Here is a 15,245-nt window from a genome sequence, read left to right on the forward strand (position 1 = left end):
TAAGTACTATTTTGTTTCCGAATTGCTATAATATTTCTAGCATTAATACATAATTCTAAACACATCATTAAAAAACAAATAATTTCATAACTGCCCTGTTTATACTGCAAATTGTGTACAAATGTTAATGTTATTCGCGTTTACAGTAGATTTATAGGAGTAAATAGTTTTTAACTGTTCAACAAAGTGAAGCGGACAGTGTTGTAAAACTCTTTATGTCTACTAAGTGTATATAAACGACATTATATTTATGCTAATGGCTTGTGTTTTTTTCTATTTCACAGTATGCTATGGTGGCATTTACTAATTTGAACTATTTAGACAGGGGTACACTGACACAATGATACCAGTTTTTTTTCTGAAGAAAAATACTCATAAGGCAAAAGGTTATAATATGATATTGTAACGCAACGGGGGTTCAGGCGGGTGCCCTTGCCGCATTAGGTTGGCCCCCCACCGTCGGGGGCTCGAACCCGGGACTCCCGCGTCACTCAGCAGGGACCCAGCCCGGTGAGCTAAAGAGAGATCTCCTCACAGTCCAGTAGCTGTAGTCCTGCTATCACAGGGAAGGGCGGTGACGTCACCTGCTCTGGTACGCCGGCTCTTACACAGTGCCTGTCGGCCGTAAGCGTTACACTCTCCCCCGCTTAAATCGCCGTCCCCTGCGAAGGGCTATCCCACCCCGCTTCTGACACCAATGTAACGCAACAGGGGCTCAGGCGGGCGCCCTTGCCGCATAAGGTCGGCCCCCCACCGTCGGGGGCTCGAACCCAGGACTCCCGCGTCACTCAGCAGGGACCCAGCCCAGTGAGCCAAAGAGAGATCTCTCTACAGCCCAGTAGCTGTAGTCCTGCTATCACAGGGAAGGGCGGTGACGTCACCTGCTCTGGTAAGCCGGCTCTTACACAGCACCTGTCGGCCGTAAGCGTTACACTCTCCCCTGCTTAACTCGCTGTCCCCAGCGAAGGGCTATCCCATCCCACTGCTGACACCAATGTAACGCAACGGGGGTTCAGGTGGGCGCCCTTGCCGCATTAGGTCGGCCCCCCACCGTCGGGGGCTCAAACCCAGGACTCCCACATCACTCAGCAGGGACCCAGCCTGGTGTGCTAAAGAGAGATCTCTTCACAGCCCAGTAGCTGTAGTCCTGCTATCACAGGGAAGGGTGGTGACGTCACCTGCTCTGGTACGCCGGCTCTTACACAGTGCCTGTCGGCCGTAAGCGTTACAATATAATTATCACAAGTTTGTTTTCGTGTAAGGAAGAGGAATACTCAATTTTCTTTTTTTTTTTTACAGACCTGTCCAGAATTTAACCCAGCAAGAAGCTCAGCCCTCTTCAGCTTTATTCAATGAGCAGGACTGTAAAAACATCACCTCCAACATTGCCATCAGTACTTAGTAAATATTGTTATATTAAAAGAGACCTTTTCTATCAAGAATGATTTGGATCCTCCTCGGGAAAGGTGCTCTGCTATTACTTTATACCGTTACCATTTTCATCTCTTCCTATCCTGTCAACTGCCAGGGCCATTTCCCCAGGCTTGAAAATATAGGGGCTTTTAAAAATGTCACCATTGTGCCATCGCAATCAACATGTGGCATACCAGAAAGGAATGCCTTCTGTCAAAAAACTGTGACAAAGGACAGCCTGCTTACTTGCACTCAGCAATTTTGCATTCAAGAATGTGCCTACAGATCATCTACTCCCTCCTATGTAAACCTTTTTTCTGTAGGACTTGGGACATGTGTGACAGAAGACCAGAACATTTTACGCCCAGGGTCACAGAGTAACTCAACAAGCTTTCTTTTTCGGAACCAAAGAGATTGTTTTACTTCCCCTCCTCTGCAAGACCTTCAATCTACTGGTCTATTTACCTTAGCAGTGTGGTTGAAACCCGAGCAAGGCACTGTAATGTAAGTAGCACAACAGGTGTCTGATGACAGAATGCCCTTACAAATCATAGATCACCTGAATTCTTTAGGTGCTTTTGAACATTTTACAAGCAAAGACTATATCATTTCTAAGTTTTTTTTTCACTGGAGTAATATTTGCATTCTATTCCTCCTATTTACATGGAAACAACAGGTACCATTATGTTTTTACATAACAGTGGGAAAAACGTCTTTAACCTCAACCTAAAGTTTCTCTTGTGCTGCTTTATTTGACATATGGATTTTTTCATCATACTTGCTATAATGCTCACAGTGAAGTGAGCACACAGTGTCTGTTCTCATCAACAGATTTAGGTTTTCCCAAAATCTACAGTATGTGTAATATCTATTTGTATTTGGTGAATACCTGAGTACAATGTACAATGTGCACATACAGTAACACTATCTATTGACAATATCCTTTCCTGACCAAAGAAAAATTGTACAAATGTGCAGTAAATATACAGTATTTTTTATAATACAGCAGGTTTTTAGGGATTTTGTAGTGTAATAATTTATTGAAAATGAGTGGAAAATTAAGAGCAGTTGTTATTTAAGACAAGGGAAGACATTAAGTAAGTATATTGTTTGAATGACGATCATCTTTTTAATCATAAAAGAGAAAACTTACAACAAGTGCCTTGAATACTGAAAGACAAGAAGTTAAACATAAATAAAAATAACTAAACAACAGATTTTAAAAGAGTGGTTTATATGAGGAGTAGTCATTATAATAGCATTTTCCCCAAAATATTGGTTCAGGTTTGCAGAGAACCATATTCTACATATCATAACATTACATTCTTAAATATACAGCGCCTTCCAGGATTATTAATACCCTGATGAAATAGGCAAGGAAAATGTAACAAAATGATTTAGGGATTAGATTGCTAAAAACAGTCATATTTGTCATAAATAATTAGAGTTATAAGGGTTGTGGACTGGCAGCTTGTCAAATAATGAATAATTCTGACAGGTGTGCATTATTGGAGGAGTTTTGCATGGGTCATTTTTTTCTTATGCAGTTAAAAGTGATTCCACACTGAGCGAATGCAATTGGTAATTCCAATATTTATTTTGAAAATAGTCTCAATAAAACATTAAAAAATGTGTTTGTAATGAAAATATTAGTCCTCTTAAAAATGTGGTCAGTTTTGTAATGGTATATACAGTATGTAGAACTACATACATGATTGTTTACATTATAAATGCTATTTAAATCAGATTAAGAAATTAAATAACACAAAATGATGAGAGAATAGGGTAGTGAGCTATAGTATATTTTTGAACATTGTTTTGATCAAATGTTGCAAGCAAGGATTAAGTACTTTCGACTGTAGATGTGCATTTGTGCATGTATAAATCAACCAATATTTAGCTTCTGAATATGACAAAGTGAAAATGTTTTAATGTTTAAGAAGCTGACCTATGGCATTGAAATATGTTGATAGTGTTTATGAACTGAACACTACATTGTACTTACATTATACATTAAAGTAAAATTATTTTCACATGTATCGTTCGTAGCTAATGCTATGCTTGATGTTCAAAATTAGAAGTGGTGTTTTTGATAGGATTTCTCTTTAGTTTAAAATTATGGTAATTGCATATTATAGAAATGCTAGAAAATGTTGACAAATGATAGAAAATGTTTTACGTCCCAGTGTGTGGTCTGTGTGTTTTTGTTATGTTCCACACTGCTGACCTTTGATTGTTCTCCCTCCCCCATTGGCCCACCATTACACCACTGTTCCATATTACATCATCATCAATCAGCCTTTCAGCCAATCAGAGTGCATCTTATTCAGTATAAAACATGGAGGTTTTTAGGAAGGCTTTTTGTTTGACTTCGGTCCTGCTCGGCTTTGGTTATTGCTTCACTTGGCTTCGGCTTCGGCTTCGGCTTTGTGTGTGTGTTTTCTTATAGCTTTGGCTTTTGTTTGTTTCTGTTCGTCTCTTTGTACTTTCGTTTGTTTGTGTGTTTATCCTTGTTTTGCCATAACCTTGCCCTAACATGTTATATGTTCAACTTTTGTGTTCTTTTGTACCCTGTTCCTGTTGATTACTCTCGTTTTCCCTTATTTGTATTCCTAGTTCACTTGTGTTTTTGTGTGAACTTTTGTGCATAAGGTTAGTTTGTTGTTGGGTACATTCTACACACTTAGTTGATTTTGTATTAGTAACACTAGTTTAGTACAGGTGAGTGCCGTTTGTCTTGTATGGTTTTGGGTAGTCAGTGGAGGTTAGCTAGGGTGTTGAAGATGCCGAAGACCGTGTGTTTTGGGTTTTCTTTTGTAGTCAGATTGGCTTTCCCTCACTTTCCTAGCCAGCTCCATTTTGTTTATTTTCTTTTCTTTGGCACCACTCTAGTTCCCTTACCCTGTGTGTTATTGTCTTATTTCATACCAGTCACTTATTCAACTTCAAATCATCACTTTTGCACCCACCCTTGTTATCAAGCTTCCTAGTTCCTCACCAGAACCCATCTGCATCCAAAAATTATCCTAAATGTTACACCCCTTTACCCCTAGACACTTGGGGTCGTAACAACAGTAAGACAACAGTCTGGATATATATAAGCCAAGCAACCATGGAATTTAACTTATTTCACAGAGTATCAAAAATAGCCCAAGCTTCTTGGGCTTAAATGGTCTAGAGAGATGCAGCAACAGGACTGCATCAAGTGACACTTTTATGTGCCATTTTGTAAAAGTACAAAAGGATGCATATGCACTAATAAACTTAATATTTTCTTCAAAACCTGAATACTCAAACTAAAGAATTCTAAAGGTAAGATAAGATATAGTAAATGTCATCAAAAACTAAAAAGAAAGTTAAATAAGTTGATTGCATAAATATTCAGACCTCTAGTATTTAGTGGAAGAACCTTTGTAAGTAATTACAGCCACAAGTCTTTTTGATTAAGTCTGTACCATCTTTTCTCACCAACCTGGTGCAATATTTGAACATTCTTCTTGGCAGATTTGCTCAAGCTCTCTGAAGTTGTTTGGAGATTGCTATGGACAGCAGTTTTCAAGTCTTTCCACAGATTCTCAAAAGGATTCAAGTCAGAACTTTGACTGGGTCACTCAAGGACATTTTCTTTCTTTTAAGCCACTACAGCTTAAGGTGAATTTTTGTCCCAGTTTTAGGTTTTGAGCAGGTTTTCCTCAAAGATTTGCCAGCATTTTGCTCCATCTGTGTTTCCATCAGTCTTGACAGGCTTCCCAGCTACAGATGATGAGAAACACAGCTATAACATAATGCTGCCATCATTATACTTCACAGTAGGGATGGTGTTGTGTAAGCGATGCACTATATTGGGTTTGTATCAGATGTAATGCTTTGGATTTGGACCAAAAAGTTCCAATTTTGTCTTGTCTGACAACAAAACCTTTTGCCACATGTTTGCAGTACAGAGCCACCCAGGTGCTTTGTTGTAAACCCCATATGGCATTTGGGAAGTCATTCTTATTGGTTCCTTACAAACTCCTTTTGTGGAGTGACAAGGATATTGTTGACCCCTGCACATTTTCTTTCATCTCAGCCACTGAAATTTGTAACTTCTTTTAAAGTTAACGTTAGCCTTGTAGTGGATTCCATAACTGGTTTCCTCTTATCCTAGCTACTCAGTTTGGAGTATACAGTACCTTTGAATGTATGAAGTACAGTAGGTAGTGTACAGTATATAACAAATATTAATTGCTACTTCAAAGTGATATCACTGCAATTTTAAAGACACAAAATGTACTGTAAAAACTGAAAGGCCTGAATACATTTGTAAGGCACTGTAAATGTGAAATGAATGCTTTGAGCCGTCTGTACCCATTGGAATGACTGTGGTGGTAGAACTGCTGTTTTTTATTATCATTTTCATGTGACTGTGTGGGCCTAATATGCATTATTCTATTTTTTCTTCCTAGGACTATAATTGAAAAAAGTGTAAGCAGCATGTTAGTGTTTATGCTGACTATCTCCGAAGAAGAAATCCAGTTGCACTATGGTGTACCAAATTCAGTGAGAGTAAAGACGCTGGGACGTACATCTCCTGGTCAGTGGATCCATTTGGCTGTACAGGTACTTGTACTCTTGCAACACTGTGTTGAGCTTCAGTTTTAAACATTTATTATTATTTATTATAATAGTTCCTGGAAATATGTGATGAGAAGAAATTAGAATCAGCAACATGATGGCATAATATTAGTATAATTATAAAAATTATAGTTAAAAGAAAGCTAAAAAAATACTTATAATATTTTAAAATAAAATAGGCAATTTTAGAGACAGATAACAGGGATTTAGAATGTACTGTACTTGTTAGAATTCCTTGAATAAGCAACAAGTAAATTGGATAACATTAGAGCATATGACACATTACAGAAAGATACAAAACACCAAGAAAGTGCAGGAAAGCAATACAAAAGCAAACGGAATGCTTCAGTCTTAATTTTTTGTCACCATACCACAACATGGATGTTATACCCTTGGAGAAAGCTGAACGAAGAGCAACAATTAGACCTGGTCTTAGAGGATTGTTATACACAGAGAATAAAACCTCTGTAGTCTAAATCTCAAATTCAGAGGAAATCAAGAGGAGATTTAATCCATGTATATAAAATCCTAATGCCTATAGACAGTATCAAATCCTGTAATTATAATTATTTCAGAATGGGTAACAACAAACAAATTTACATGAAAAGCTGTGTATGTCTGGAAGTCTGGTTTGAGGTCTGAGCTCCTTCAAGAAGTGGTGGTACTGTACTGTATATCATTTTGGGTTCACTTAACTACTAAACTGTCCTGTGAGTAAAAGGAGTCAGATGACCTCTTCTCATTTTGTAAGTCTTACTTTTCTTATTTTGTTCTTGTCCACTGAGATTTCGGGCACTAATGTGTATAGATTTCGGGCACTAATGTGTATCTTACTTTCCAGAAGATCTTTAGACCGATACTTGCAACTATAGTTGCACAATCTCTGTTGTATTGTTGGGTACCATGTAAAGAACACGCTCTAAGATACCTAACATCACATATACTGTACTGTACCTTAACTGTTTCTATTTACATTAATTCTACTTTTATGTTTTTTTCTATATTTCAGTCTACTCTGGAATAGTCTGTGAAACAAGAATAATTTTGTATAGTGTACTGTATAGTAAACAGAGAAGCTTCTTCCCAGCTAAACGTTTGCATTAAAGTAAGGTCAGACTTAGCGTTGTGGTAGGCCTAAATAGAGTTCTGCTACCCGACCTGAGCCCGATGGGGTCCGACAAAGGATCGGGTTTCGGGCTGGGTTTGGGTCAGTTTTTCACGTACTGTACAACTTCAGGCTTGGGCCGGATTTGGGTTTGTTTTCTAATAAGTGAAAATGAATTATTATTATTTAATGTTTTAAATGTAATTGTATTAGAAAAATACAAATCGCTCGTTCTCTCTTTCACGTACAATATGTGTGTAACATATTTGTGTTCTGCTGTGTTGGCTTGCATGATGTTATGACGCAGCTAAAACTAGTAATGCCTGCGCGCATATTTACTTTACTTATAGCACTAGCTTTTTTAGTAGGCCTATAATGGTTAGCAGCGGCTCCCCACTTTAAAAGTATTACAAATTTATAAAATACCAGTTTTTCCTCAGCACATGACATTTTCCGTCTATCAACTCAAGCGCATAGCAGCCGAGCAAAGCATTGTAAAACCACATCTATGAGAATCTGTCTCTGTGTGTGCATGTGTCTACTCAGTCTGAGTGGAAAAGAGTGAGCGATTTTGGGTTTGGGTTTCAAATTTGGCAGTACCATTCAGGCTGTTGGGTTGGGTCTGAAGTTCTCGGGTATGGACCGGGTTCGGGCTTCAATTTCATGCCTGTGCAGACCTCTAGGCCTAAATCCTGACATAAATATGACCAACTAGTTTGTTTTGAATGTGCAAGTGGTGTATTTTCTGAGTTTTTGTTTGTTTTTTTACTCTTTAACCCTTACTCTATTTTCTTTAATGAAGCTATGCCAGGAACAAAGAAAAGTAAATCATCATCACCATAAATAAATAATATATTTCACTTAGTTTGTACTGCATTATACTGTATTGTTCATATTTGTTGCAATTACAGATGAGGACCTAATGTTAACCATTTTGTGACTGTAGAAGAACAATAGAAATCTTGCAAGGCTTGTATAGAGCATTACCAAAAACATTTAAATAAGCACAACTCCATTTACAAAACAGTACATGTCTAATTTCTTATCTCCCTAAAATAAAAATAACTTGTCAACCTATAAACCCAAACAGTTCTCAGTTGAGGTGAAAAAGATTGTGGTGAAAAAGGTGCTAAACATTCACTTGCTACTGAGTTGGCCCAATGTTATTAGTGAAAATCAGATGAATACATGATGATACACAGAAACCTGGAACATGATTGTCTAAACTTAGTAGTAGGTAGTAGTAGTGTTTTTAGAAGAATTTTCTGAATTGTGGCTGAAATATTTTCACATCTCACATAGAAAGAGATAAGTAGTGAAATTATCACACACAGATGCTATTTGAGTTTCTCTCATGTGTTGATCACTTCTGGAAGCTGTACTTCTGTTTTTCTGAAACATTGATCTCCTGGTACTCAAATCTTCTCTATAACAATTACTTGAGTGTTTCCCTAACCAATATTGAGTGGTTAATTGCTCAAAATAAAAGAAATTTGGAGACACTAAACATTTAGCTTTTAGAGAATAAATCAGTGACTCCAGTCAGGGTAGGTCAGAGCTGTTTTACTTTGAATTACAGATGCAGCCAACTAGAATGCGTGTCAAAATTCATGTGCGCTGTAAGCAAGGTGCGGTGTGTTGCAGCATGATTCGGGTTGCCTTTCACTGCCCAAAGAAGATCAATAGGTGGAATTTGCGGTGCATTAGATGCTAGTGAAATGGTATCTCGATTTAATGTGCTTCTTTAAATCCACTTAAAGGGGAACTACAGTCCTAATTTCTCAGACTGGTTATTAAATCTTGGTAACAAAATAAATTCATTGATGGTATAGAAACATTATACTATTTTGAATTTCAAAACACAAAATGGTGAACTTTGTGAATACCGTATGGTTGACATTGTTGTCGCAAACCCCTGGTTTCAATAACTGCAACTTACTTCAGCCCCACTCTCACCACCCATTCTGTGGGACAGTGTAAGCAAATTGCAGGTGTTACTGTTAACTATCTAGAGTATGTTACTACTGGTAAAGTAAAAGGGTAGTTACAGAATAAACTAAAAAAAAAATACATGTTAAAAAAACTACATTATGATGTAATGTTTCACACAGACATGTTAATCTGCATTTCAATCATGCTGCCCTACCCTCCTCCACCATGGTTCATTTGCATCTGAAAAAACAAAGTGGTGGAGAAAGACGTTGTCCTCCTTTTCACTGGTACAACATAAACACACTTTGACTGTGAATAAGATACAGTATCATGTTAAATGAAATGAAATTGTATTCAATAATTGAAACCAATAATGATTTTATTCAAATTCTTATTCAGTTTATTTACAATTTAGACCTACATTCATTATTAATATTAAACTGATAAGACCAGAAACTGCACTTAATCTGAGCCATAGGCTAAAAGCGATTTCAATTGGATTAATCACTCTGTTGTCCTCCCCACTGATAGCTGATGTGCGATGAGCGTACTGGCACACTATGGCTGGCGTCGCATTATTCAGGTGGATGCTACACACTGGTGACGGTAGAGGAGAGTCCCCATATCCTGTAACGTGCTTTAACTGGAGTGTCCAGAAAAGTATAAGGAATTATTATTAATTATAATATAAATTTAGTGTTTAACATACTGTGATATTTAAAGTTCATAAAAAGTCAGTGCAGTATACATATTACTTATTATATTTATTTTATTATTAGAGAGTATTATGCCCAAGGTGCAATTTGTTAAAGAAAATACAATTTGTACATTGGCCAGGAAATTATCCCGGGCCTGCCGCATGGCAGGTGAGAATTCTACCACTGAACCTCCAATGTGTCACTCTGATTGGACAACTGAATTTCAGAGTGGGGGACATTTGGGAATGTAAGTTCATAAACGTTTACGGAGGGATGTTGTAAAGTATTTGTTCCGTTTTTAATTACCAGTGTACAGTATATAGCATAATGTTGGGATGAAATCTCTGGACGTTTGTAAGCTGCTGTAAATTAGTTCATCACTACAGGCTGTTTGACCTGTACTTGTTTCCTTTGTCACCAAATTAGAACATTAGTAAAAGAGAACCTCAGTGTTAGCTCATATCTCATGTTTTTTTCAGTTATGTACAATAACCCTTAAAATTGTCTGTGTGGACCTGACATCTCTTTATTGATGTTCCTCCTATTTTTTCTTTGAAACTACTGATGTTTAAAAGATTGCTGTTTGTGATTTTTTTTTTACAAATTTTATTTAAATTATATCTATTATTTAATTGCATTCTGTTCATGCACAACCATTGGTTTATACTGTGAGAATTAATGTTCAACGGGTATTTATGTGAAATACCTGCATATGACCATTAAAGCAGAATACCACAAACTCAAAATAGGCTACAATTACAGTATGCATCTCGTGTGAGTATTGGAGTGATTCTTTGATTACAGAAAAAACCCAAAGAAAAACTAGTAGTGCTGTATACTGTATGTAATTAAAAAATAAATAATTCTGTTAATGTTCCCTTTTTAATGTGGTTACATTAACATACTGGAAACAGAATTAATTTTACTATTCACATGAACACACAGAAAATACTGATATTCCAATGAAAAATAGGTCCATTGGGAATACTGTAGGCATAGTTATCCTAAACTACAGTAAAATAAAGCGGTCATTAAAATTAATACTGCACAAATGTTTTCAAAAGGTGAATATTGTGCAGTACCTCAACAGCAAATTCTGATATCAACAATTTAACCAAACTGATCTAAGTATAGTGCGGACGTATATTAGATGTAATGCAACTGACTGTACAGTATACTATCATTTACTGTATATCAAAACCTGTTTTACTCTATATTTATTTGCTTTTAAATACAACACAGAACTGTTTGGTTTTAAAGCTACTACGTTACATGTATAATGTATTTTGATAATCAGAATCTAAAATAAAATTGTGATTAATACAGGAGAGCACTAATGGATTATTAACATGCTGCCTGACACTTGGTGCATATTGGATGGCTGCTTTTGTACTCACAGTATACTCATGCCCATCTATTCTTGAATAGCCAGTTATGTAGTATTTATGTCTTGGCTGGAAACAAACCACACAAGGGGGCCGAAAAGGATGTATAGGTAGGCTCCTCCTAACCAGTCCACCTTCAAACCACATGCCCTTTAACATGTCATATGCAACACAAACCCAGACTAAAGGAGCAGTTCCAATTGGAGAAGCGGCACATTCCTCACCAACAGCATATCATACCTGCAAATGCTCAGGAGGCCACAGGGTTCACTGTGAGCTGGTGACCAGTCCATACTCTAAGCCAATTGTACGCGTCCACTTGGAGATTCCTGGTCACAGATAGCTAGTCACATGACCCAGAATTAAAAAAATGTGATCACTGAACTCACACTAAACTAGGGTAAGCATCTTTACCAGGTGAGCGACTCAGAATGCCCACGGTATTCATACTTTTCAGTCTTCCCGCTAAACAAGTACTTTGTAATAAATATGACAGAAAAAGCATTTTAAAGCCTAGGAAAATATTCATTTTTGAGTATAACAAGGTAAAATGTGTATATATTCTTATTTTTATATTATATATCCTCATCCAAATTGGATGTGTGTAGATTTTATTAAATAATAAATAATAAATATTTTTGTGGGCAGTTGTTCATAAAGTTGTATTGGTTAAATAATCTTGGCTTACAGTTTATCATACGAGGCGTTTTTCTCAAGTTGAGCCAGTAGAGATTTGCTTGCACAATTTTGGGAATATCTCTCTTGTCTTTTGTGTCCATTTAAACCTAGTTATGATTTCATCTATCAAAAAATAGCATTTTGATCATTCATTACTGTTTTTACTGATCTTAAACTTATTTCACTCAGAGAATTATTAAATTTGAGTGTTCAAGTTTTGATTCAAATTTAAAATATCCACTTTAATAAAATGTGTATACTGTACATCATTAAACAAAATGGGAAATCATTCAAGGGGGTGAATATGTTTTTAAGGCAATTGTACAGTATGTTTTACACATATAAAAAAAGAAGATATGTAGACTACATACTTGTGTCCTCATGTGTCATGCAAAAGGCCAAGGAAACTGGCTAAAATCAAATATGTCATACCCAGTAGAACCTGACTGGTTATGTCCTGGTATATCTGTTGCTGGTTACAGTGGTGTGAAAAAGTGTTTGCCCCCTTCCTGATTTCTTTTTTTTTTGCATGTTTGTCACACTGAAATGTTTCAGATCATCAAACAAATTGAAATATTAGACAAAGATAACACAAGTAAACACAAAATGCAGTTTTAAAATGAAGGTTTTTATTATTAAGGGAAAAAAAAATCCAAACCTACATGGCCCTGTGTGAAAAAGTGATTGCCCCCCCTGTTAAAACATAAATCAACTGTGGTTTATCACATCTTGGAAAGCTGAGTTCAATTTCTCTAGCCACACCCAAGCGTGATTACTGCCACACCTGTTCTCAATCAAGAAATCACCTAAATAGGACCTGCCTGACAAAGTGAAGTAGACCAAAAGATCCTCAAAAGCTAGACATCATGCTGCGATCCAAAGAAATTCAGGAACAAATGAGAAACAGAGTAATTGAGATTTATCAGTCTGGAAAAGGTTATAAAGCCATTTCTAAAGCTTTGGGACTCCAGCAAACCACAGTGAGAGCCATTATCCACAAATGGCAAAAACATGGAACAGTGGTGAACCTTCCCAGGAGTGGCCGGCCGACCAAAATAACCCCAAGAGCGCAGCGACGACTCATCCAAGAGGTCACAAAAAACCCCACAACAACATCCAAAGAACTGCAGGCTTCACTTGCCTCAGTTAAGGTCAGTGTTCATGACTCCACCATAAGAAAGAGACTGGGCAAAAATGGCCTGCATGGCAGAGTTCCAAGACGAAAACCACTGCTGAGCAAAAGGAACATAAAGGCTCGTCTCAGTTTTGCCAGAAAGCATCTTGATGATCCCCAAGACTTTTGGGAAAATACTCTGTGGACTGACGAGACAAAAGTTGAACTTTTTGGAAGGTGTGTGTCCCATTACATCTGGCGTAAAAGTAACACAGCATTTCAGAAAAGGAACATCATACCAACAGTAAAATATGGTGGTGGTAGTGGGATGGTCTGGGGCTGTTTTGCTGCTTCAGGACCTGGAAGACTTGCTGTGGTAAATGGAACCATGAATTCTGCTGTCTACCAAAAAATCCTGAAGGAGAATGTCCGGCCATCTGTTCGTGACCTCAAGCTGAAGCGCACTTGGGTTCTGCAGCAGGACAATGATCCAAAACACACCAGCAAGTCCACCTCTGAATGGCTTAAGAAAAACAAAATGAAGACTTTGGAGTGGCCTAGTCAAAGTCCTGACCTGAATCCGATTGAGATGTTGTGGCATGACCTTAAAAAAGCGGTTAAGGCTCGAAAACCCTCCAATGTGGCTGAATTACAACACTTCTGCAAAGATGAGTGGGCCAAAATTCCTCCACAGAGCTGTAAAAGACTCATTGCCAGTTATCGCAAACACTTGATTGCAGTTGTTGCTCCTAAGGGTGGCCCAACCAGTTATTAGGTTTAGGGGGCAATCACTTTTTCACACAGGGCCATGTAGGTTTGGATTTTTTTTTCCCTTAATAATAAAAACCTTCATTTAAAAACTGCATTTTGTGTTTACTTGTGTTATCTGTGTCTAATATTTCAATTTGTTTGATAATCTGAAACATTTCAGTGTGACAAACATGCAAAAAAATAAGAAATCAGGAAGGGGGCAAACACTTTTTCACACCACTGTATTTGCTACAGAATGTCACCTGCTTCTTTCATTTCAGGTTTTGCTCTATTTGTGATAGTTGATAACTATCTTTTGTGCAGCTGTTTAAAGTGACTGCCTAAGGGAAATGATTGAGCACCCAGACAAGAAATGTTACCTGTTAGTCATTTCACAGCCCCCCTGACAAAAAAATAAGAATATACACAAAACGGAACATGGTTTGCATTTAAATGTGTTTAGAAAGAAAAGCCAACTGGAGTTACTTGTCCATTGTTATTACAGTAATATCCATGAAAAAAAGACCTATAGTCAGATGAGAAAATATTTCACTTTCCCTTTCTTACTTGCATATAGGGATGCCAATAAGTAATGAAATGAAGCAGCTGTAGAATGTTTGTAATGTATGGGATTGTTGGTAATTTTACTCTCGGAGGATATGTATTATAATTGAGATCAAGTAAGTCATGAATACCCTGGAAGATGAGAGGAAACACGGCTACTTTTAAAGTTTCTGTATTTTTTAGATGCTTCTGTTTTACTCTCTGTCATATCACAGTACCGTTGACAAGTTTTGGCAGATCCCAGCACATAAAAAAGAGCTGCAGAGAGAAAGTTCAAAATGTAAATGCAGAGAGGTACCCATGATTGAATCAGCCTCAAGGGACTGAGACACTCTTAGAGTGCCTATTGAAATCAACATTATCATATCAATACATGTCAGATATGAGTCATTTGCTAGCCGAGGCAAAATTTCTTTATAAATGTTTAAAAACGTACCATTCTTTCAAGTAAAGGTTGAAATACTTTTGATTTAATGTGACTCTCTCACATTAATAAGTCTTTATATTATCAGGAGGGAATCTTGTCGATTTCATTTATAACACAAATGTGTTTTTTTCTTCAGATCCTCTGCAGACTCTGATTTAAGGACTTGTCTGTTTTTTTTTCTTTAAGGATAGAATAACAATGTTAAAGAAAATGCTGAATATATGTTACCTAATGGCTTAGAAAAAATATGATGAACACACCCTAAATCATACTGTATCTGCATTATTCTAGTGAAGCTGAACTTGAGTGTTTTTTTTTTCTGACCTGCAAATTGCTGCTGCTGCTTTGGGAAAGTGTAAAGCATATTGTAAACAAAATCTTTGTGTCACCCGGTTTTAAGCCCTTAGCCAGAATCATTGGTTTCTGAGCTTTGGTCACATGTATTAATTGAATGCACAACAGTACCTACAGTATAACAATAAATACTGTATATAATTCACAACTATTTTACCTTAAAACACTTACCAATGTGAACCATAAAATGTGCTTCAAATGCTATTAAACT

At 37.0% G+C, this 15,245-nt stretch overlaps 1 protein-coding gene across 1 annotated transcript in view; it reads left to right on the forward strand.

The window, feature by feature from the left end:
- The first annotated feature begins 1,441 nt into the window (after positions 1-1,441).
- The window catches only part of ush2a (Usher syndrome 2A (autosomal recessive, mild)), a 405,544-nt gene continuing 391,740 nt past the window's right edge, over positions 1,442-15,245 (forward strand). The window contains exons 1-2 of the mRNA XM_088939657.1: positions 1,442-1,917; positions 5,859-6,012. Of these exons, the coding sequence (XP_088795783.1) occupies positions 1,442-1,917; positions 5,859-6,012 (630 nt within the window). The remainder of the gene's footprint in view (positions 1,918-5,858; positions 6,013-15,245) is intronic.

The sequence above is a fragment of the Atractosteus spatula genome, chromosome 2 (assembly GCF_055471065.1).
Source record: "Atractosteus spatula isolate fAtrSpa1 chromosome 2, fAtrSpa1.hap1, whole genome shotgun sequence".
Taxonomy (NCBI): Eukaryota; Metazoa; Chordata; class Actinopteri; order Semionotiformes; family Lepisosteidae; genus Atractosteus; species Atractosteus spatula.